The 25,145-nt window shown below is 40.8% G+C and overlaps 1 protein-coding gene across 20 annotated transcripts in view; it reads left to right on the top strand.

Moving 5' to 3' along the window:
• NRXN1 (neurexin 1) overlaps nt 1-25,145 on the top strand; it is a 1,496,060-nt gene that overhangs the window by 1,236,031 nt on the left and 234,884 nt on the right. For all 20 annotated transcript variants that reach the window (XM_060249064.1, XM_060249053.1, XM_060249035.1 and 17 more), the window contains one exon: nt 23,251-23,422. In XM_060249064.1, coding sequence (XP_060105047.1) covers nt 23,251-23,422 — 172 coding nt within the window. The remainder of the gene's footprint in view (nt 1-23,250; nt 23,423-25,145) is intronic.

Raw genomic sequence — 25,145 nt, 5'->3', positions numbered from 1 at the left:
TGGCAACTGAAAAGGAAGTGAGTGGTTAGGAAGCTGCTTTGAAAATTTACCCCTGTACCCCAAAGGCTAAAATATGACCTATTTTCTAGGAATTTAATTTACAGATGAAAAGGAAAAGCCATTCCACATCCTGGAACTGGGAATTCCAAATTCTATTAGCCAGAGATATTAGGCCTGCTAATTTGTGACCCACAAAGCTCATTGCATTCAACTGACCATGCACTGACACTTGTCAGATGCTTGACAACCCCTCTGTTTTTGCAATCGTGTTCAAGCAGCAAAAACTAGAGACTTATCAAGCTCCTGGTGTTCTGTCATACATGACTGGTGACCTGAGATGGAATGATAGGATTGCAAATTGGGCAAACCTAAAAATACACTGTGCACCTTTGAGAGGATTGTGCAAAATGCCTCCCCCTGCCATCTGTATCATATCTGTATCCCACTTTACAGAAGAGAACAAACAATACAACAATAAGTTGCAAGGATATCAAAACAGCACAACAGTCCATTGTAAAACATCACCCAGATTTGAAATAAACAGATAAAAAATGTAGCTGAATCTCCATTGGACACCCTCTGAAATAAAGTTGTCTTAAACACCTTTCTAAATGCAGTATAGATGTAGAGCAAGTCCATGGCTGATAGACAATTCTGAGAAAGGGCGCCACCAGGAGAAGGTTTTCTGAAGAACATAATATTGATATTGTTTTATGTTAGATTATTACATTTTTATGATGCTGTCTTTGGCTTGTTAGCCGCCCTAGGCCCACTTGTGGGGAGGGCAGGATATAAATAGAAAACAAACAAACAAAGTGGTACATGGGAGTACACTGGGAAGTTAAGATTTTCTGGAACTCTGGGTCTCCTGAAACATCATGCCTTAAAAGGTGGTTTGCAACTGTTTGTTTTTAATCTGCCCTGAACCTGCTTGCGGGAAAGGGTAGAATATAAGCCAACACAAATAAATAAATGCTGAGGCCCACTGGGTATATGTCTAACCTCCTTTTTCTTCAACCCAAGTGTTCTGATAGCAAGCTTCAAGTTAGTAATTGGAGAAAGGCGGATTAAATGTATCATAAATAAAAACAAATGTGAAGACTTCTCTAAGAGTTCATATTGAACTGAGTTACAACATATTGCAAAGAGGGTCACAACAGATTCCAAAGTTCTCTAAGAGAAGGGACACAGTGATCATGGGAGATTACAATTACCTAGACATCTGTTGGAAGTCCAACTCTGCTAAAAACATAAGGTCAAATAAATTCCTGACTTGTGTTGCTGACAACTTCCTTTTCCAGATAGTGGAGAAGGAAACAAGGGGATCTGCTATTTTGAATTTGAATCTCACCAACAAGGAAGAACTGGTTGATGAGGTGGAAATAGTGGGCACCCTGGGCAGTAGTGACCATGTGATTTTGGAATTTACAGCCTTAGGGAAGGGAAAAGTTGTATGTAGTCAGACGTATAGGTTGGACTTCAGAAAGGCAGACTTCGACAAACTTGGAACTATGCTGGGTAAAATCTCATGGTCACAAATACTTAAGGAGAAGGGGGTTCAAGAGGGGTTTCTTAAAAGTGAAATATTAAAAGCACAATCACAGACGATTCCTATGAGAAGAAAAAATGGAAGACACCTAAAGAAGCTGAAGTGGCTTCATAAACAGCTCTCTAAAGATTTGAGAAATTAAAAAGACTCATTTAGGAAGTAGAAGAAGGGCCTTATAACCAAGGATGAATATAAACAAATCACCAGTTCTTGTAGAGAAAGAGTTAGGAAAGCTAAAGCTCAATATGAGTTTAGCCTAGCCAAAAATGCTAAAAACAACAAAAAGGGGTTATTTTCTTATGTTCAGAGTAAAAGAAAGACTAAGGACATGGTAGGCCCGTTGTGAGGGCAGGAAAATGAAATTGTAACAGGTGACGAAGAGAGGGCAGAATTGCTCAATTCCTACTTTTCCTCAGTCTTCTCTTCTGAAGGAAACAGTGGTCAACATGGCAAAAAACAGAACATGTAATGAGGGTATGGAGTTGTAACCTCGGATCAGTGTGGGGGTAGTAAATTGGGAGGAGTTGCAAATACAGTAGAAGACAGAAATAGGATACAGAATGATCTTGACAGGCTGGACAACTGGGCTTAAACCAATAAAATGAATTTTAACAGGGATAAATGTAAAGTTCTGCATTTAGGTAAGAAAAATCCCATGCATGGTTATAGGATAGGAGAGACTTGTCCGGGCAGTAGTATGTGCGAAAATGATCTAGGGATCTTAGTGGACCATATGCTGAACATGAGTCAATAGTGTAATGTGATGGCTAAAAAAGCAAATGCAATTTTGGGCTGTATCAACAGAAGTATAGTGTCTAGATCAGGGGTGCCAAACATGCAGTTCGGGGGCCGAATCAGGCCTCCAGAGGGCTCCTATCAGGCCCCTGAGCAACTGGCTGTCATCTGCTTCCTTCTCCCTCTCTCTTGCTTCCTTCTGCATCATAGCTAGCTTTGCAAGGCTTGCTCAATCACACAGCAGAGCTACTGAGCCAAACCTCTCTTCCTTCTATTGACTGAGGCTTTCCCCCCCAGTCCCTGGGGAAGGAAGGAAAGAGCCAGAGCTTCCTTTGCCCAGTTCCTTGGATCCCATGGGAGAAATACAAAGAAAGCACCGTTAAGACCAATGAGTGCTAATGTTGTAAGCATGTTTTAAGTTTTTAAAGAAATGTATTTGTGTTTGTGTTCTTTATAAAATTTATATCTCTGCTACCTAATCTTAAATAGATACACACATGGCCCAGTCCGACATGGCTCGGCCCAACCCAACATGGCCCGGCCCCTCAAGGTCTCATTTGTGTCAGATCCGGCCCTCATAACAAATGAGTTTGACACCCCTGGTCTAGATCATGTGAAGTGATGGTATCACTTTACTCTGCTCTGGTAAGACCTCACCTGGAGTACTGTGTTCAGTTTTGGGCACCACATTTTAAGAAGGATATAGACAAGCTGGAACGGGTCCAGAGGAGGGCAACAAAGATGATGAGAGGTCTGGAGACCAAGTCCTATGAAGAAAGGTTGAAGGAGCTAGGCATGTTTAGCTTGGAGAGGCGGTGGCTGAGAGATGATATGATCACCATCTTCAAGTACTTGAAGGGCTGTCATATAGAGGATGGTGTGGAATTGTTTTCCGTCACCCTGGAAGGTAGGACCAGAACCAATGGATTGAAATTAAATCAAAAGTATTTCCGGCTCAACATTAGGAAGAACTTCCTGATGGTTAGAACGGTTCCTCAGTGGAACAGGCTTCCTTAGGAGGTGGTGGGCTCTCCTTATTTGGAGGTTTTTAAACAGAAGCTAGATGGCCATCTGACAGTGATGTGGATCCTGTGAATTTAGGGGGGGAGGCGGTGTTTGTGAATTTCCTTCACTGTGCAGGGGGTTGGACTAGATGATATTGGAGGTACCTTCCAGTTCTTTGATTCTTTGAGTGTACTAATGCCAACCTTCCAAACCATAAAGCAATGTTGGAAATTACAGCCAGAACAATATTTTAAAATATTGCTTTGAAAAGCTTTTTACTCATCATTCTAGAACAGGTAATATTTCATTTCTGACTGGAAAAACTTACAATAGTTCTTGGAAAGGATAAGAGGAATATGGTTCCTCCCCCGCGTCTTCCCTTTCCTTACTCTTTTGGGGCTTCACATTTCTAAACCCATCCTGGAACTTAACAACCCCTGCACATGGCTATAATGTGTGAAGGTCTCACAAAACAGGCTTTGCAGGATTATATTTTGTTAAAGCAGTCTAACTAATCAAGAAATGCATGGCTCCAGGCTTCAAAATCTGAAACCTCAATCAAGTGGAATAAGGATCACTGTTAAGTAGCTAGAGGAACAGTAGATGATAATTGGAGTATTAAGTCCAAACCACAAACCAGTTAAACTCTAGTGCTTACATTTAAGACAATTTAATCCCATTTACAGAGTTCATATCAAGGATTGGGATATAATCACTTCTGATAGCAAGAATGGTTCATCAAAGGAATACATGAGCATGAGCCTGGCATTTGCAGTTTGTGATCCACAGAACCAGCTGTAGTACACAAACCTCTCTTTTCTTTCAATCTCAGACAGGCAGCAACAACAGGAGATGTTTACTGGTGTTAGCATATGTGTACAACGAGTGGGTATTATTCACAAATGAATCTGCCCCATTTGCCTTTCCTAATCCATTCCCACTCCTTTCCATGAAAGCTACTCTGGTCATGAGAGTCCCCTTCAACTTATCCCTTCACAAAAACCCAAGAAGCTGCCTTATATGGATGTGCCGTCAAGTCACAACCAATTTACGGTGGCCTCAGCACCTCGCTGCTCACAGCCAGTCTGTGGAGGGGAATGATCAGGTACCCCGTGTTGCAGAAGAGACTGTGTCTGTGTACTTCCCAAGTGAGTATTATTTTGTGAAGACCTCTGTATAAGAACAACAGAGGTTTAAAGTTCTTTCATTTTAAGGAGCCAAGAGGTTCATCTGTTGTGTTAGCAGTTGTTTACAAGCTTGTTACAAGAGTAACATAATTCCTGCTGCGCCATCCTGGAGCAGCTGGCCAGTAACAAATGTTATGCTGTTTAATATTATTTTATATTGCATTATTGATTTTAGCATGAGGTGGCTAATGTAATGGCCCATAACTTGTGGTTACCTTAGGGCTTTGTTTTAGTGTTTTCACTTTGTGTTTTGAATAGAAGATGAGAGCAAAATACTTTTCAGATATTCTTCAAAGAAATGACAGCCCCCCCCCCCCAAAAAAAATTAATCTATTGATTTATAATGCGGAAATCAGAAGACAAGTGCTCTGTATTTATGGATCTGCTCTTTAAGCAATCTTGCCACTAGTATTGAGCAAATATCACTCATTTTGTTCTGCGCTTGTTTTTTGCTGTGTCAGGTGAACCAGTGGGAGTTTCCAAGAGCTTTGTAGGGATGCATGTGAATTTTACAGTGCAGTTTGAAGCAGCTGAACCCTTCCAAACCCATTGATTTCAATAGACTTTGAAAGATCTGTTTAAGATCATACTGTCCTATGTGTTTTATATGCCTTAGGTGCAGATTATCATCCATACTTTCATGGGAATCCCTTCACAAAGATACACAGACACATGCACATACAGTACAGAAGCATACTTCAAAACCTAGGTCATTCTAATGGAAATCGTGTGAAAAGTATGTATATGGAGTTCTGTTCTGTGATAGCAATAACTCGGATCAGAATTTTTTAAAAAAATATTCAGGGGTGAATTTTCATCAGGGAGGAATTTGGAAACTGCAGAACTTGCCACCATGTGTCTGTCAGGATAAAGGGATGAATGAGACCAAACCACTTGATAGAAGATTTTCAGGGCCATTGTCTCAATGACAGTGTAGTTAATTGAAACCTTCAGAGATTATAAGATTATGAGTTATAGAAAAACTAATGGTCCCATCCAAGGGTTATACACTTGAAAAAGCATGCTTCCTTGTTTGCCTTGAGTGTCTAAGGACTTTTTAAAAATAATTGTCCTCTAACAGTTATTGTGGCTGGTGAGCACCGGGAAATGTAATATTTTCCATTTTAGATACAGTTGTCCTTCAGAGAGAGAACATTGCACTGAAATTCACCTCAGGTGATGGGCAAATAATAAATGCACCATTATACCTGTGGTTCTTCCGTACTTTGGCATGCTTGTGTTTTTGAGGCAAAATTTGCCATTTTAGTCTCTACTCTGCAGTTTTAAATTTTATATATTTTAACTGGTTTTTAACTTGTATTTTATGATGTAACCCACCCTGAGCCTGTTCTGTGGGCAGGGCTGGCTAAAAATCAAATAAAACAAATACAAATACATGAAATTATGCAAGGAAATAATATTTTAAGAAATTCTAAATCTAATATGCTAAAGATAGAGCCAGTATTTAACTGTCCACTGTGGAAGCCTTCGAAACATATATTTGTGATTTTAACACTCATCACCCCACTGTCTGTTGCTACTTTTCATATACGAAACAAAGAGGATCATCCTCCTGTTAAACTCCGACAAAAATCATGTTAATTATTAAATCATCCATTATTTTGGATCCAAAAGCATATGCTAGTTTCAAGATTCATTTGCTTTCAGTTTTCTTTTTTAATTGTTATTTTCTTTTACACTTGTTATGTTTTTTGGGAGGTGGGGAAGGGGCTGGAGATATAGTACACAAACAAATAGGCCTGAAATATTTTTAACTTCATCTTTCCCCCCTCACCATGGGGAGTTTCAGTGTTATTGCTTTTCTGTGGAAATGGACAAAGGTTGTAAGCATTATGAGCTTGGGTTATATGAGCTCTTTTCTGAGAAAGTACTTTTGTGCCAAATTTGCACGCACTCATGTTTGACTGACTGCAGAATTATTATTGTTTTAGAGAACAGTAAAACCTTTGCTGGCGCCATGGGAAATATCTTTATTTCAACAGAGTCATCTTATACAAACACATGATATGCAGGGGTTCTCCCCTTTCCCCAGCACATTAGAAATTGGCAGGCTGGTAGGACTACACTAGAGGCTGATCAGACACAAATTAAGCAACAATTAGCATTCATCTTGATTTGCATTACAAAATGTGTGTCCTAACCTTGCCAGTTGGTCAGAATTCTCAGTCCATTGAGAAGATGCCATTGAAAGCCATGGAAACTCTTAAGCAACTAACAGCCTCCAAGTATGCTTCAAATCATTGGCTTGTTAACACAGCACAGTCATTTTGATGGCACATTAGAGGCAGGATTTGCAATTGTTGAATGGTTTTCTTAACAATGCAGTCCTCGGCAGATTTACAGCCTTCTAACTCCTTGGTCTTTAGAAGGGTGTAACTCTGGTTAGGATTGCATTGTGGAGCCCTAATCAACAACTAAATGTTAAGAAGAATGTTTAGAAGAATGAAACTGTGACTTTAACAAGGGCTCAAGGGCCATTGGCTAGACACAATGAGGTGCTCATGAATTACATCTTTCTGTGTCAGAAATGAGAAAAGCTTACTAACTCAGCCTCACCTTGCATTCTAACTAGGCAGAACTTGTGGGAGAGGGGATCTAATTTCCCCTCTTCTCCACTATTGTCTCTTTCCCTTCCTGAAAACCCCCATTGCCTCTCCCCTTTTCCTGTTTCCTGCTATTATCCTGCAGCCAACCTACCTTTTATCTGCCACCTCCCACCCTCAGTTTTTCCTCCTTCCTTACTCCTGCCACCCTTTACCTGGGAAAACTATGTAGTTCCTGCTGCCAGGCTGGACCAGTCCAGTCGCATGGTAATGGCTGCCCAGTTGTGCCTAGTGACATGGTGGTAGACACAAGTACTTGTGCAGGGCACCTCATTTCCCCCATATCCCCTTCCCACACTGTTTCCTCTTTCCGTCTTTCTGGCAGCCCCCTGATCCTCACCCTTGCTGCTTCCTTCTCACCCATCCCCCCACCCACCAATCTAACTTTTACCTGCCCCTCCCCATTCAGCTACATTTATTATTTATTTATTTTACTTATACCTCACCTTTCTCCACAATAGGGACTCAAAGCAGCTTACATCAGTCTCTACTCCTCCATTATATCCTCAATAATCACTTTCTGAGGTAGGTTAGGTTGTGAGTGGATGATGGACCCGAGGTTACTCAGTGATCTTCCACAGCAGAGTGGAGATTTGGATCTGAGTCTCCCAGATCCTAGTGTGAACTTCTAATCACTCTGCTACACTGTTTATGTGAGTTGGGTGCTGTTAAACAGATCAGTTATTCAAGTCCCATGGTAGTAAGTCACTCAGTAGTTGCTGCCAGGCCTGACCCCAATGAATCCTTCTTCAGAGGCCAAAATAGTCTTGGAAAGGGCCCTGCCTCCAACCCTACCTTTTTCTCTTGTGGGTAGAAAGTTCAGTCTTGTCTGTCCATGGCACCTAGTGACTGGATTTAAGTATCCAAAGATGGGACCACATTGATTTATTTAAATATTGCTGGGCTCTTTTAAACTCCTCAGACTTTTGGTGGCTAACAAACAGCAAAAGTTGCAAGGACACAAAAACATCCTAAACATCTCATCAGAAGAATCCTGCATGAAGAGCATAACTAGTGCAAGGGAGTATGCCAGGAGCTGTTGTTTGACAGGGTGCAGCTGGACATGAGAAGTGTAAAAAACTACATTTTTATAATCCCACCTAGGACAAAATGTATGTTAGTTTCAAGAAATGTTTAGCTGATGCAAAGTTGAGAGCAATGGCTTGTTTCTAAATTAGAGTCGCTGCTGATAGTAGTAATAATTTCAATAGTGTTGTCAATAAGTCAGTTAACATATGTGGTTATAAAACAAGTTATAAAACACATAAATGTCAGTATCAATTTGATTACTGCTTCTCATGCCTAGCACTATGGAACTGGAGGCTTAAGTTCTACATGCATTTGCAAGAACCCCTTAGATCTAAGCAGTGACCTACCCAGTAGTAATAAGACAGCTATGAATGTGGCAAGAGGCTGCTACAAACTTGGAAGGACACTGGGATATAAACAGTGCCATAATAAAGTTTATGAGAGGGGATAATATAAATATCTAGATTGGAGGATTAACAAATGTCAAGCAGTCAAAACAATATCAATCCATCATTTTAAACACCCCATACCAGATAGCCCATTAAAGAGTCACTGCAGTCATCGAAGCATTCTGCAAGTTACTCCACAAAAAAGGGGACAAGAAGGTAGAGTGAGAGGAAAAGCAAGGAGACAGTATTTAGTGACTTCTTGAAGATCCAGACACCAAAGCCAGGGTCTGTGTAAGAGAAGATGATCCAAAAGTGGAGTAAAGGCAGTGTCATATTTAATGTATCAGTGGGAGCCTCAGCAGCTACACGCTCATAGCAGGTTTGGAGCCCTTCAGTACTATACTTGGGGAGCAGATTTTTGTCTCCAGCTATAGGACAAACAGCAGAGTCTTTTCATTCCATGATCAGAAGGGGAGTAATTTCACTTTCATTATGTAGTAAGTAAATCGCTAAGAACCTTAATGCTATTTTCAGGTTTGGGCTATGAATACCCCAAAACAAATGGTGGCAATATCAAACAGCTTAAAGAATAGTGTAATTGAACATCTGTTGATTGTACACCTGCTTGTTAAGGATAATGCACCATAATTCTTCCTAGTTTGATTGCTATCTCTTTTACTTCCAAAAGTAATTCTAGTAATAGACAGGCAGAATCACCCCAAAAGTTGAAGTCATATATAGATATAAAACATTTTAAAAGATCTGGTGTAATGAGGACTGGTTGCTGTTAACTTTTCTGCTTAACCTACTACCTAGATTAAGGAGCCAACTCCTGGGAAATCTCATAAATACTTGAGCATAACTACTTGAACTTCATGTAGGAAAGCATTCTAAGACTTGTGAGGAAAGTCTAACAGGATATTTGTTTTTAGGAAGCCACCAAAGAAACAGCCGGAGGTGCCCCTCCATTTTTGTAGTTCTTTGAAAGACTCAACCATTGAGAAGGGTCTGGCAGGAAAATGAATGCTCTTTCTCACTAGGCTGCTCACTTCCTACCTGAGTCATAATGATGACATAAAGTTTGTTCATGGCTTAATTTGCTCTTTGGGCCTATTTTCTGACCTTGGATGGAATTTAAGTAACAAGTGAGTCTCGTATTGACCTTCAACACAGGAATGAATTTAATGACGAGATAAGATTAGCCTCGAGTAACTACCTCCTCTCAGAAGGAGAGGATTATTCTGTTTAGAAATGCCAACTGCAGAGTTTCAAAAATATTGATTTCCTTAATGGAAATGGAGGCAGAATCTTGGTGGGAAGGAGTAGAGCCTGGTAGAACACGAAGGCAGTGGGTGGGTCAAGCATCAGGCCAATGGGAAACCTGGATCATATGCAGCCCTCTTTCTAACAGTACAGTTATGTATTTATTCCTTTCTCTAATAACATTTGGTACAATTCACTACTCATTGGAATCTGGGTCAAAATGCCCATTATATTTACACTGTGACTTCCAAGCTGGCAGTAATTAACTTGGGAACTTTGGGCAACTCTTGTTAAAACACTAAAAATTAGACCTCCAAGGGTGATAAAAGCCCATAGTGGCACTGCCTTGTGTCCCCCCCCCCCGAAAAAAGCCAGTTTTGTGATACAGTTGTGTTACTGAGGAAAGGGAGAAGTACTGTCAATAGAAGCAAAGATGGCTGCTCGAGTGGAGACAAAGATTCTGCCTTTAGAGATCAAGCACACACCCCTCCCCATTTCTCTTCAGTTCTCTACAAATCTTGATGGGAATGCAGGTCCTTCAACATCAGCATTTTATAGCCAAGGATTTGTAACAGCAGTGCTGCCTAATATCTTTACCTGGAAATGCTAGGGTTTGAACCTGGGACCTTCTGCTTGCATTCAGGTGCTTTTCTAATGAGCCACAGCCCCACCACCAAACATTTGGTAATATCTGCCATTTGGCATAGAGTAGCAGGCAGAATTGGACTGACAAGTAATACTGGACAACTGGCCTGCAGTGGTACCCAACACTTGAAAGTTCAGACCTGCACAGCAAAAATAAGCAGTGATCAGTATTTGACTGATGGCTTGGAAAAAAAGAATGTAGTAAAATTTTAATTTCATAAATTCAGTCAGACCAGTCACATTTTAAATGTTGCAAAATAAAATCTTGACATAAATATCAGAATTTTAAAATGTGTCTAATTTCAAGATTTTATGGAATTGCATCTCACATTCCAATGCTCAGCCCCTAAACAGAAGCCAATAAGAACTCCTCCATCTACCTTCGTTTCTCATTCTTGATGGGAAAGTAACTTCTAAATTCTATATAGCAACTTTGCAGGGAGGACTGAGGACCTGGGGGGAAAGGAATAAGTGAACAGCAGCTTAAGCCCTATATTTCATTACTGTGATTATTATTCTGTGAAGGATTGTAAAGGTTAAGAAGCAGAAATGGCATTTTTGGTACACGTTTTTATCTGGCTGTTTCTTTACTCTCCCACCCTCCCGCACCCTGAGACTTCCTTTCCCCTAGTCTCTCCTTTTATAATGCACTACAGGGTAGATGCTGGTTATTCAACATGTGAAAAAAATCGTTTCACTTTTTGAGGGGCAATGCATAGTCAAGTTCAAAAGTAACAAAATGGAAGCACCTGATCCCACAGCTGCCCGCATGGTTCAGCACACCTTGTTGCATCTTAATCTTGTCCTTTCCACTGAGTTTTATGAGGTTTTCCTGGTGCAAAAAATCTCAGCTTTGAGAAATGGTGTATTTATTGATCAGCTTGAAAAATGTCTTTGTATCCCATGTAATATTTCTTGATCGGAGAACTAGTTCTAACTGTGTGCACAGAATTCTCAACAACAGAAAAACACAAGTGCTTGATTGTCAGATTTAAGATGAAAAGGATCCTGGCTATTGTGATTGCAACATGCTAAGAAGATTAAGTAGGTAAAGGAACAACTGAATGTTTTCAGCATGACCATTGATTGAGTTTGAAATCTATACATTGTGCTGTGTTACCTGCTGAACAGACAGTTCAGTTGTCTGCTTTGACATGCAGCTGGCAGAGCTTAAAGGCAACAGTGTTCAGCTGCATTTATTATGTCTTTTGGGGTTCTGTCCCTACATTCTAGTGCTGGTGTACAATAGCTGTACCCAGAAAATGAAAGGACATCTATTAAGTGGGGTGACATATTGTGTTAGATTCAGCTAGCTTTTTTACTCAAGTCTTGCACAGTTTTCTTATCACAGCCACTGTCCCATGTGACTTTTGTCCATGCAAATTCCAGGATCCACAGCATAGTTGTTTTTGGTAGTCAGAGAAAAACGCTATGATTCCTTATTCACCAATAGAAAAACTTGTTGGAGCCAAGCCATTAGTTTGTCAGGCTTTGAATGAGAATGTCAACTTCCATCAACTCAAAGTTGAATTTGTGGATCTTCTAACAAAAATCTGTAATCTTTCATTGAAATCTGCCTCCGTTCCTGAGGACTGGAAGGTAGCAAATGTCACCCCCATCTTTAAAAAGGATTCCAGAGGAGATCCGGGAAATTACAGGCCAGTCAGTCTGACTTCAATACCGGGAAAGTTGGTAGAAACCATTATCAAGGACAGAATGAGTAGGCACATTGATGAACACGGGTTATTGAGGAAGACTCAGCATGGGTTCTGCAAGGGAAGATCTTGCCTCACTAACCTGTTACATTTCTTTGAGGGGGTGAACAAACATGTGGACAAAGGAGACCCGATAGATGTTGTTTACCTTGACTTCCAGAAAGCTTTTGATAAAGTTCCTCATCAAAGGCTCCTTAGAAAGCTTGAGAGTCATGGAGTAAAAGGACAGGTCCTCTTGTGGATCAAAAACTGGCTGAGTAATAGGAAGCAGAGAGTGAGTATAAATGGGCAGTCTTCGCAGTGGAGGACGGTAAGCAGTGGGGTGCCGCAGGGCTCGGTACTGGGTCCCATCCTCTTTAACTTGTTCATAAATGATTTAGAGTTGGGAGTGAGCAGTGAAGTGGCCAAATTTGCGGATGACACTAAATTGTTCAGGGTGGTGAGAACCAGAGAGGATTGTGAGGAACTCCAAAGGGATCTGTTGAGGCTGGGTGAGTGGGCGTCAACGTGGCAGATGCAGTTCAATGTGGCCAAGTGCAAAGTAATGCACATTGGGGCCAAGAATCCCAGCTACAAATACAAGTTGATGGGGTGTGAACTGGCAGAGACAGACCAAGAGAGAGATCTTGGGGTCATGGTAGATAATTCACTGAAAATGTCAAGACAGTGTGCGTTTGCAATAAAAAAGGCCAACGCCATGCTGGGAATTATTAGGAAGGGAATTGAAAACAAATCAGCCAGTATCATAATGCCTCTGTATAAATCGATGGTGCGGTCTCATTTGGAGTACTGTGTGCAGTTCTGGTCGCCGCACCTCAAAAAGGATATTATAGCATTGGAGAAAGTTCAGAAAAGGGCAACTAAAATGATTAAAGGGCTGGAACACCTTCCCTATGAAGAAAGGTTGAAACGCTTAGGGCTCTTTAGCTTGGAGAAACGTCGACTGAGGGGTGACATGATGGAAGTTTACAAGATAATGCATGGGATGGAGAAAGGAGAGAAAGAAGTACTTTTCTCCCTTTCTCACAATACAAGAACTCGTGGGCATTCGATGAAATTGCTGAGCAGACAGGTTAAAACGGATAAAAGGAAGTACTTCTTCACCCAAAGGGTGATTAACATGTGGAATTCACTGCCACAGGAGGTGGTGGCGTCCACAAGCATAGCCACCTTCAAGAAGGGGTTAGATAAAAATATGGAGCAGAGGTCCATCAGTGGCTATTAGCCACAGAGTGTGTGTGTGTGTGTGTGTGTGTGTGTGTGTATATATATATATATATATATATATATATATATATATATATATATATATATATTTGGCCGCTGTGTGACACAGAATGTTGGACTGGATGGGCCATTGGCCTGATCTAACATGGCTTCTCTTATGTTCTTATGTTCTTATCAGACTTTTGAGTTTTCACTTGTGAGTTGTATGTTTAAATGTTAGCATGGTTTTATTCTGGGACACCATGGGTGGTTTCAGACTGGGAAATTGACACAGTAGTATCCTGAGAGAAAAAAAACGGATCCATTCAGGTCCATTATAAAGGAATCAGACAGGTGTCATTGAAGCGGCAGGATCTCAGCAGCTGTCGGTGGTTGCACGTTCACACAGCTGGCGCGGCTCAGATACCCACCTCTGCTGAAAGGGTGTATTTTTTTAAAAAAAGACCCCCATGTGTGTGCTTATGCAGCGAAGTGCAGAAGCGCACCTCCAAGTGGGCCTCATGAAAAAAAACCAACAGTGGTTCTGCAAACAGCTTGTCTGTTCACACAGTTCTTCCACCCATGAGTCGCGCCAGGGCATTCAGACAGCAGGGGATTATGCAACCTTCATCCGAATCATGGGGAAGCTACCAGGAACATCCAGGTAGCTTTTTACTGTGAATAGGAGGCATCTAGGGACAGGGTGGGAACAGGTTGGGCTCGGAGGGCAGATTTGCTTGCATAAACATGCACGTTTAAATCAAGTATGAGGTGTTCCTAGGTCGGGCCAGATCTCTAGTGTGAAAGCACCCTACATCTGTTAACTAGGTTTCACAGCCTGGTTTGTAGGCTGCAGAATGGCTCTCCTTTCAACAGTACTCCAGTAGGTTCATATGAAAAAGGCAAAGTGCCTGCTCACCGATTTGGTGGGAGTGTATTCTTGTATAGCTTAGACCAGGGTTTCCCAAACTTTTCTTTCCCATGGCCCGGTTATTTTTACACTTCTCCTTCATGGCCCACTAAAATTTGGGGGTAGAGCCAGGAGACTTTGGGGATGGAGCCAGGAGATAGGAATTTTGTCATTTCCTGTGGTGTCAAGGACCAAGTGATGTCACTTCTGGGGCACACTGAACCAAAATTCCACCTTTTCCTGTGATGCCACTTCCAGGGCACTCCCCCAAACCTGCCTCTTCTTTGGAAGTAAATTCATTTTTAGAAAAATCTCTCTGAAACTCATGCTGAGCCAAAATGGGGGTGGAAAGTGGGTGGTCCTCTCTTTTCACCCCCACACCTGCATGCACCTATCTGTTTGTGTATTCTTCTCCAGCTTGCAAGCACTCCTAATGCCCATGTTCAATTGCCTGCACCACCTACACATCCCTTAACAGCACTGGCCAGTGTATGCAGCTGTTGCCATTGCCATCAGGAACGCCAGTATTGTGTACCACCCACACTGGGCCCTGGCAGCTGCTCTACCTCAAAATATGCTGACGCATTTAGTAGGCCCTTCCTTCGGCTGCTACTACTGGAACCCTGCCTCAAGCTACAACCAAGCTTGCTTGGTTTCAAGAAAATCTTTTGACAGCTATTTTACATACTTTCCTTTGGTTGAAACACTGGGAAATTGCTGTGAAAGGTAGCAGAGGATTGTACTGCAATCAATGAATTAATTTCAAGTTATATGAAGTTCATACAAGCTTTTCTGAAGATATACCAAAAAGGATATTTATGAGGGGCTTGCAGCTTTTTACTGGTGGTGTTTCCCATGCCTTTAAAAACAACCTATTGTGCAGATACTTAGCCAGTGAACTACTTTCATCCTTTTTAATATCTACAGGAGGAGTTTAATTTTGGTGTCAGACAGCTGTTAAAAGCAGGACCAATAAAATGGTGCCAAGTTCATAGTACCATCTCTTCCAGTGCTGCTGAGATATACCGCAGTAATCTCCAATAATCTCTTTCTGCCCCATACCTCTAACTCTCACTCACTCACACAGAAATCTCATAGAAGGCCACCTGGCTACAACTGGCGGTGCCAACTTTTCATTGGCAGAGCTCCTATGTCGGCAACAACAGTATGATGAACAGAAAAGTTTCATACAGCAAAAATGGAAGGAAAGAAAGAAAGAGAAAGGGAAAGAAGGAAAGGAAAGGAAAGGAAAAAGACATGGAAAGAAAGAACATAAACATAAGAGGAGCTATGTTGGATCAGGCCAGTGGACTATCCAGTCCAAAATTCCCCCATACAATGCCCAAAAAGCACCAGAATGTCCACCAGTGGGGCCAGGCACTAGAAGCTCTCCCACTGTTGCTTCCCCACCCCCACCCCCAGGAATACCAACAGAGCATCACTTGCAGGGAAAGAAAGAAATGGGGGGGGGGGCAAAGAAAAGGAAAAAGCCTTCCTCACCATCAGATGACCCCAGCCAGCAAAAATTTTGCCCAGGGGTCATTTGGTAAAAAAAATAGCTACTGGAATGGCCATTCCCCACCCCTCCTGGCTGGAAAAAAAACACACACCCTTCTTTGCCACCCAGGCCTCCTGGGGAAATCTCCCTAAAAGAACATACTGCAAGGCACATGAAAGCTTATATCTTGAAGAACACTTCATGGGTCTAAAGTGCCAGTGGATGCCAGCTTTTCTCTCAAACACTGGAAGCGGGGGAGAAGGAAGGAGAGGCAGCCCATCTCCTCTCTGCACAACACAGAGATGGGGCGGGGCTAGCTTTGGCTTTTCTTGTGACCCAGTAGTGAGGCTCCCATGGCCTGGTATCGGGTCACGACCCTGCAAATGGGAAACACTTGCTTAGACATTAAGATGATGCTTCCTGTGTTCTAGTACTGTTCTGTGGGTAGATACAGCAGATCTTCTGTACCACCATTCAGCAAGATAGGAAGAAGCACCCAGTTGTTTAGACAAGTCAGGGACATCTTTCTCTTCCAGTCAGAGATTCTTTGCTTGCATTGCCTGCCCTTGCAGAGCAGTACACAAAGACAGAGAAAAATCTGTATTCACAATCCAAGGTAAATCAGAAAATACTTCCTTTCTTCACACTATTATGCAGCCAGTCTGATTGACTACACAGCAGCATAATGCCAGTTTGCTCACTGTGTTCTTCCCTACTGATTAGGCTTCTTCCAAAGGGTGAAAATAATTATATGGAGTAAAAGGGAGGAGACTACATTTGCTATGAACAGCCATGACAATACTCCATGCATTGCAGTGTTTCACAGTTTATTCATGGGGTGATAATTCATCTCAGATTTATTGGTGATTTTTCCAGAAACCTCATAAATCTTCCTTGTTTGCTGAGTGTTCCCTCAACTTTTGTTGGTCAAGGCATGCCCCTCCTACATAATTACTAAGTTTGCCAGAGAGGGAGGGATAGAGACTTCACATCCTTCATCTGAGAATAAGTGTATTTATGACATGCCTAGAATTCTACCCTTTCCTTCCTGTGCAAATGCACCGCTTTGGTGCCTCCTTAGTTTTTGCTACTTTTTGGGAAAGATGATTGTGCTGTACAGTGGCACTTAACGTACATCTGGTATGTATCATTTGCGTGCACCTGCTTTATTTTTTTCAAAGGTGTTTTGCTTCTTTTTCTCTAACTGTAAAACTTTACATAGTAGTAAAACAGAAGCAAGCCAGGAAAACATGCCCTGTATGAATACTGTGATTATACATCATCATAAGATAAATTGGCTAAGGTTTTTTGAATGACAAAGCATTTGATTGGGGGAGGGGACTTTGAATCAAGTACATATATTTTATAGTCACATGCTTTTGGGAAAGTTCTTGCATATTTAATAATTCAGCAAAAGGAGTGATTGCTACAGCACCAGACCAATTACATTTTAAAGCACATTTTATGTTGAGTATGAATAGAAGAGTAAGTGCGTAGAATGAAACAGATGAATTGCACAATTCACCAGTTTGCTTGTGAGGAAATGTTGGGAACACTATATGTTCTCATTCAGTTTGGTTCTATGTGGAAGAAATATTTTAAAGATGATGTGCTTTCTGATTGTTTCTTTCCCTAAGCATAATTTAAAGGTGCTCATTATACTCAACCTTTATCGAGAGCAGAGGCAGGGGGAGAAAATTGTTAGCAATACTAGATAGTGCACTAGTTAATCTCTCCTTCCTGTACAAGGGTCTTAAGCAGGAGGTGTCACCTTGACTCCAGACATTACCATATGATGTTGATTGGCTTGACCCATTTCAGTCTGGTTTTCAATCCAGTTCTGAGATAAATACTTCCTTGATCACCCAGGATGATTATCTGTTTCAGAAGATAAAACAGGGAGAGTATGACCCTGTTGATTCTCCTAGATCTCTTGATGGCTTTATTGACCATTATATACTTCTGGGATCACCCAGATTGAATGAGAGGCATGAGACCTCAGTGGATCCTCTCTTACTTATCTGATAATGCCAGGCTGATACATTACGTGTATACAGTGGGCCGCACAGGGCTCTGCTTTATCCCTTGTGTTTTTAAACATCTACATAACTGTCAAGAGCACACCTGGATGTTTGGCATGTAAATGATACCCAGCTCGATTTCTCCTTTCCATCTGAAGCAGGAATTGCACTGGATTTTCTGAAAAGGTGCCTTGAGTCATTAATGGTTGGATGGCAACCAATAAACAGAAGGTGAATCATAATAAGGCAAGATTTCTGTTGACTGTGCAAACTTACTCTAGTGTACTCCAACTGAAATTAATAGATTTAGATGGGAGTAACTGCATAGGATTATATTAGAGATTCTGTAAAGTGTGGCATTTAGGACAATGATCCTCAAGAATGTTGACCCTGTGGGCACTTTTGCAATTTTGGAAATGGTAGTGGACCACACCACAAAATGGCTGCCATGGGTGGTGGGGCCAAAAAGTGGATCAGGGCAGAAAAAATATATGACAGATTATTGGGATAGTATTCAACATATTCTGAATTGGTGTTGTATTTACTCTTAAAATCTGGTTGGCATTTCTGGAGCACATCTCAATCCAGGATTGTTTATGGATGCATAAGTAGTGGCCAACGGCATAGAACATCCCCCCCCCCCCCCGATGTGATTGGTTTACCAGATGTCTCCCTTCCTGGTAAGAATTATCCTGCTGATTATGTAACCTGAAATGCTGAAAAAAAGAGAGGGAGGGAGTGAGAAGCAAAATTGTAAAATATCTATATCAAAACAAATATTAATAAATTATAATACCTCCCTACATCCAAAGAAATCTGACCTGTGCCTTACAAACACACCATTTAGGTTTCAAGAACAAAAAAAAGGAGCACAAAATACTGTAAAGGTCTGATTCAGGATATCATTTATAAATGCAAGACCTACAAATTGTACAAAATATGGGGAAATGTATATCATTAAGAACCAGAATGGCATAATAAGGCCTATAGGTAAAACCTTTTGTATAAATATTTCTTGTCAGGTACAGTTTATTACCCAAAGTCTGTATTGAGGATGGTGATATGCTTACACAGTTGTACTGGTCTTGTAACTGATCAGATTACCATGAGGACAAATTGATCCATTGTGAATTACATGTTAGGAAAAGTTATTAAAGAGCTATATCTGTTTTTTATATGTTGTTGTTGTTGAGTCGCACAGTCGAGTCCGACTCTTTGCAACCCCATGGACAAAGTCACGCCAGGCCCTCCTGTCTTCCACCATCCTCCAAAGTCTGCTCAAATTCATGTTTGTTACATCAGTAACACTGTCCAGCCATCTCATCTTTTGCCGTCTCCTTCTTCTTTTGCCCTCTGTCTTTCCCAGCATCTTTTCCAGTGAGTGCTCCCTTCTCATTTGCTGGCCAAAGTATTTGAGCTTCAGCATCTGACCTTCCAGGGAATTGTCTGGGTTGATTTCCCTTAGGACTGACTGATTTGATCTTCTTGCAGTCCAAGGGACTCTTAAGATTCTTCTCCAACACCACATCCCAAAAAAATCTATTCTTTTTATATAGATACTTTTTAAAAAACATGTTTATATATTTATATACATTTAAATATGTTTTATATAGATACTTTCCTGGGATTTTTATTTTTTTGTTTTTTCTTAACTTTTTGGGGTTACCTGATCAATCTTTGTTTTGTAGGTGGGTTTTTTTCACCTTTTTCCTTTTGGGGGGGGCAGTATTTTGTTTGTAAAAGTCATGATCCTGCTACTACAACTAATCTGCTTTTTAGTAATATACAGGCATGACCTCTGCTATGTGTTGTATCAGGCTTGCCTCCTAAAAATTTGCAGAAACATAAACTGATTCAGAATAAGCAGCTGGTCCTATAAACTGGGGGCTTCCATGAAGAAAAATAGCTCAATGGTGTCTGTCTGTGTAAAGTCAGGTGGGTCCATCATGAGGTTTATCAGTGGCAGATCTCAATTAGCAAAACAGTATATATATGGGTGATGGGTCCCCTCAGTCATTTTAATCCAAGAGGGGCTGTAGTTCAGTGGCATGCAGATGGTCCCAGGTTCAATCCCTGGCATTTCCAGTTAAACAGAGCTGGTAGTAGAACATGTGAGACCAGGGGGAGTTGCTGCCAGTCTGTGTGGACAATACTGACCTTGGTAGGCCAAGGTTCTGATTCAGTATAAGGCAATCTTATGTGTTCAAACCATAAAGGGCTTTAAAAGTAAGACACAGCACCTTGAATTTAGATTGGAAACATATTGGTAACTAGAGGAATTACACAACCCTGTGTTACATCCTCCCTGAGGCTAATGCGAGGAATCAATCTGCAGGCTCAGATTAGAGATGGGCAGAGGGAGGAGAGTGTTGAGAGAGAGAAGAGATCAAGAGGCTGAAGAATAAAGAAATATTATTGGATTCTAAAATGAAAAGTTCTGTTTCTGAACCTGAGGACATTTTGAAGTCTACAGGACATTTGTGGAACAGGGATATAGCAAGTAACATTCAGTTAGATCACAGCATTAGCTTCTTTCTCCCCCTCTTGCCCCAACACCCGTTCTGCAACGTTGCTTCTTTTTAGTTTTATTTTTATAAAAGTCATTATTCAGAAATGAAGTATTCCGCCCGTCTACTGTGGAAACCAAAATCAATAATTGCTTTAGTCAGTATTTTTAAATGAACACTGCAAGATACTTCATTAAGCTATAAATGCCCAGTTACAAATGCTTTTTCAATAATAATTAAAATGGATAATAGCATCTGAAGTGGTTACTTGCCTTGAAGAAGGGGACAAGAGCATGGGCAGATAAATCATTTATTTCCAACAGCACCACTAGAGTTTGGTTTTGTTTTTAATTAGAGATGAAGCAAATTTGTTTCTTCATTTCAGAGTATGAACCATTCCTGCCTTTAGTTCTTCTAGCTGATATCCATGGGATCTTGAGAGGATTTGTTGTACCCTGAATTGAAGGATTCAGGATTTAACTAAGACTTTTGGCCCTGATGATTAAGAGTACCAGCCTTCTCTGCACCAAACTCCAGGATGTATATTGGAATGTATTCTGACTTAGAGTGGTTTTCTGTTTTCTAAAACTCTGAGTCTGTTTATGTGATCATTTATCCTGGGATTAAGGAACTCTGAACTCACCTTTGCCTCCAATTTTGCTACATTGTCAAGGTGTGAATTGAAGGTTGAAATAAGCTGAGAGGAAGTGAACAACCCCTGACAAGGTCAGGGGATTTGACTCACTTCTTCCTTTTATATTAGGATCAATGTTCATGTAAACAGTGACAGTCTTGGTCACTTCCATTGGGTAGAACTCATAGTGTTTTCAGACAGCAAAGAGATTTGTGAATGACCCAGCAAACCAGAGTATAGCTGCAACACTTGAAATTCCTATCCTCATGCTGTTGGTATTGTCTGAGAATAACAGCGTTGAGTTAACAGTCTCTGAATCCTGTTGGTATAAACAAGTTCTTACCACAGAGGATCTCCACCCCCCCCCAAACATAGCCATAATAGAGCATATTCCATTTAATAGAAAGCTGGAATATGAGACCTATGGCAGTCAAGGTTTGACAGCTCCTATTCTGGTCACTTAAAAAGGATGTTTAAAAAGGATTCTGTATTAAACCTCAGTGTGTCAGCAAAGGGTTCATTGAAGTTCCAAAATAATCAGACTTGTCTTTGTTCAAAACTAAGTTTCATTTATTGATTACAACAATGTTACTCTCTACTAGTAGGCATTGAAAGTGATAAGGGATAGCTTGAAACATTGGCATATATGGGCACACATCAAAGGAAGGGTCTTTAAACTATTTCTCATAATAAAACTACAGCCCGTTCTGCAAGTGATACTTTCACACGCCACGTTATCTCTTCCTGGAGATGGCTGCGCTCTCCCCCCTGGTGATGTCCTTGCTCTGTTTAGGAGCTGCCAGAGAGGCTAGCTTGGCGCTTTGCACTTCAAAGGTTTCACTGGCCTTTGGAGTTCTGGCAACCTCGGTTCCCACCCCTCCTTCTTCTCTAGCAGTGCACAGGGGCACTGTAAGGTAGGGGCTTATTCAGTAATGGGGTTAATAAGCAGGAAATATATAGGATCACACAATACAGTTGCTTCAATGAATCACAAGCTGACACAGTGGCTCTGCTGCAACAGTTCATCAGATATCAGTGTGCAGGCATGCTCAAGCCATGTACACAAGGATCAGTTGAGGTGGTTTATTGATATTTCAGCAGTTTTTCAATTTTAAAACTTGATATTTGCCCTGAAAAATGGATTGCCTCGTCTGCATGTAGTAGAAATTCAAAGAAAGCTCAGCCTCTTCTGCATGCCCCCCTTGCTTTAATTGTGGTCATAGGTACAGTGTGTAAACTCGACATGGAACAACATGTAAGCACAAGAGGGCCAGGTGTGGTATAGTGGTTAAAGTGCTGGTCTAGTAGCAGGGTGGTCTAAACCTCCATTCAGCCATGAAGTTCATCTGGTGACTTTGACCTAGTCACTGTTTGTTTGTTTAGAAAATATATAGGTGACTCTCCAGAGACATGCTCAAGTCAGAGTATCAATAATAAACAATAAAGTCAAATAATAAAAACTGTGGTCAAAAGAATACCCACTATTGAAACAAGCCATAGAGCCACGAGCCACAAAATGGCCCTCTGACTGCAAGCAGATCATAATAACAGCAATAAAAAATAGAACCCTGCAATTAAAAACCTGGGTTAAAAATGGTTTGGTGCTTAAAGGCTGCTTTAAGGTAGGTGCCAAGAGAGCCCCAAGGGAAACGGCATTACAAAGGCAGAGTGCCAGCACTGGAAAAACCCTTTCAGCAGTCACCACCCACCTCATTTCTGCAGGGGCATAGAGTGCTTGAGAACATAGAACTATTATGTTCCCAGGCTCAAAGTTTTTTGATCATCATGGGTAAGAACCATCACTCTGAATTATGCCTGAAAGCAAATGGAAAGCCAGTGCAGATTTCAGTGTGAGTGTGATAAGTTCCCTGTATCTAGCTCTGAACAATATCTAGTCATAAAGTCAAGAGAATAAAGGGAAATGAGGAGAACCTTATAGAGTGCTAGAAGTGGAAGGAAGTTTATAGGTCATCTAATGCAACCTCCTGATCAAATGTATGATTCTTTGAACTCCATAGAGGAACTGCAGGATATGAACATAAGCGATGGCTGCTTTCAAGGCTCAACAAACTTTAAAAGTCAGGAGTGAGGGAGTGATATCAATTTCATTGGAAGCCAGAAAATATGGCGGTAGGATGCATTCTGCCTGGCAGGTCACAAATTATGCAGGATTTGCCATGGGAATTGTTGCTGCTTTATGTGGTCCTGCAGGAATTACATAAAGGAGAACAGCTGTTTTTAGGAAGCATAACACAGCATCTGTTTTTTTATATATCTAAAAAGAGCTCCCAATTAATTTTAGGATTCTTTCTTCTTCTCACATTTTTTTACAGCACCAAGGAAAGATTGGAGTTAAATTTAATGTTGGAACAGATGATATCGCAATTGAAGAGGTCAACGCAATCATTAACGATGGGAAATACCATGTAGTACGTTTTACAAGAAGTGGCGGTAATGCCACATTACAGGTGGACAGCTGGCCAGTTATAGAACGCTACCCAGCAGGTAAGGTCATAAATAAAGGCTGTTGGATTGATGGGGATAAAGATGAACAGCAGTGTGGTGTTTGCCTTATGTATGCACACAGGATCTCAACTTCTTCCATTGTTCTTTTTCCAGTGTGAAAAATCATGAATATATTGTAGCCTGTGATAATGGCAGTAATTCTTAGGTGAACCAAAAAAGGCACAGACTGTCTTTTACAAAATTTAACACGTTAATGAAATTGAAGATGTAGACATCAAGTCACTAAACCAGTATTTTCTCCCCTTAAATTGTTAGTGTACTGGTATACAAAGAAGAAGAAAGGCTTTGACAAAAGCAGCACTATGACAAAACAAAACTGTGTTCAGAACAATGGTATTAAGGAAAGCATTGTCTGTGCTCATTTTATAACAAACTCTTTATAGCTTGTGGAGATGGGGAAATAACAAAGTGTATTAAAGCAGTCGCAGAAGCCAAGAAATGCTGCCTTGGAAGAAAAATGGGATTGATTTTAAGAGCATTTGCTTAGGCACAATAGCTGTGGTCCGCAATCCACTTCCTTTAGAGCTTTCTCATAAAAACCAGCTTAACTTCCCCGTTAATTTCCCAAATGAATGAAATTTTGGTTCTCATGAGATCAACTATCCTTTCATTTTAATGGATTTTGCCCACTATGGTCAATGGTCCTATCTATGCGGATAGTCCTTTGGGCCTGTGGGAGATGACTGAAGATAAAGCTGAAAATGGAATATTATGAAAGTGGTGTATATGTTCCACAGTTAAATCTCTGTTAGTGCAATAACCAGTGTCTAGATTCTCAGGATGTTTGTCCAGGGGTTGAAACAATCCAGTCCTCTCATGTACAGGTGTGAAGTCTATTACAGCAGTAAGTATGCAACAAATGCACTAGAATAGTCTGAGGTTATCAATAGAATTCTATTTCAAGACCAGGCTAAAGTGTTTTGTTTCCCCATATAGAACCAGAAGTCCAAGAATTGTGTCTGTAGTATTCTCTGCAACACTGCAAGAGGTTGTGGTGTACCCCACTTCTACAGTGTACTGGTTTTCTTTGATTGTGTTGTTATGGCAAGGAGATGTTGGCCATATATTTCAACTAAGCATAATAGTGTCCATGCACACAAAAGCTTATGCCCAGAACTAAACTTTGTTGGTTTTAAAGGTGTTACTTGACCCAAACTTTATTCTGTTGCTTTAGACCAACATGGCTATGCACCTGTATCTTAAGCATAGGCTTGTTACTCTCTCATGACTAAAATAGATGGCAAGAAATTACTATCTAGATATAATTTGATTAATACCAGAAAAGAATCACCAGATGCCATCAGTCAGAATTTAGTTGCATCAATGCTAATAAGATCTTATTCATTTGGTTGGACTTTTACATTTTATTTGCCCACTCACACACATACTTCTGTGACTATTTCATGCATTTGAGAAATGGAACCCTAGTTCACAAGAGCATGAATCCAACATTCTGTGAACAGCAACACATATTGACCCATGACTAGTCATGAATGGGTGGGGCAAGGGACACCTCAAAGTCTTCAGAGGGTATCTGCATTATAGCTGGTTGGATTTGTAAGCCAAAATGCCCTCAAAACAAGGTTGGGGAATTGTCAGGTGGGCACCTGGCTTAATCAGGATGTTTTTACCTATGTATACAGGATCCACGTCCAGAAATTAATGCTTAAATTTATCAAGGACTCAAGTAAAACAATTAAAA

This window comes from Heteronotia binoei, chromosome 1 (assembly GCF_032191835.1).
Source record: "Heteronotia binoei isolate CCM8104 ecotype False Entrance Well chromosome 1, APGP_CSIRO_Hbin_v1, whole genome shotgun sequence".
Lineage (NCBI taxonomy): Eukaryota > Metazoa > Chordata > Lepidosauria > Squamata > Gekkonidae > Heteronotia > Heteronotia binoei.
This window is presented reverse-complemented; position numbering and strand designations above follow the sequence as displayed.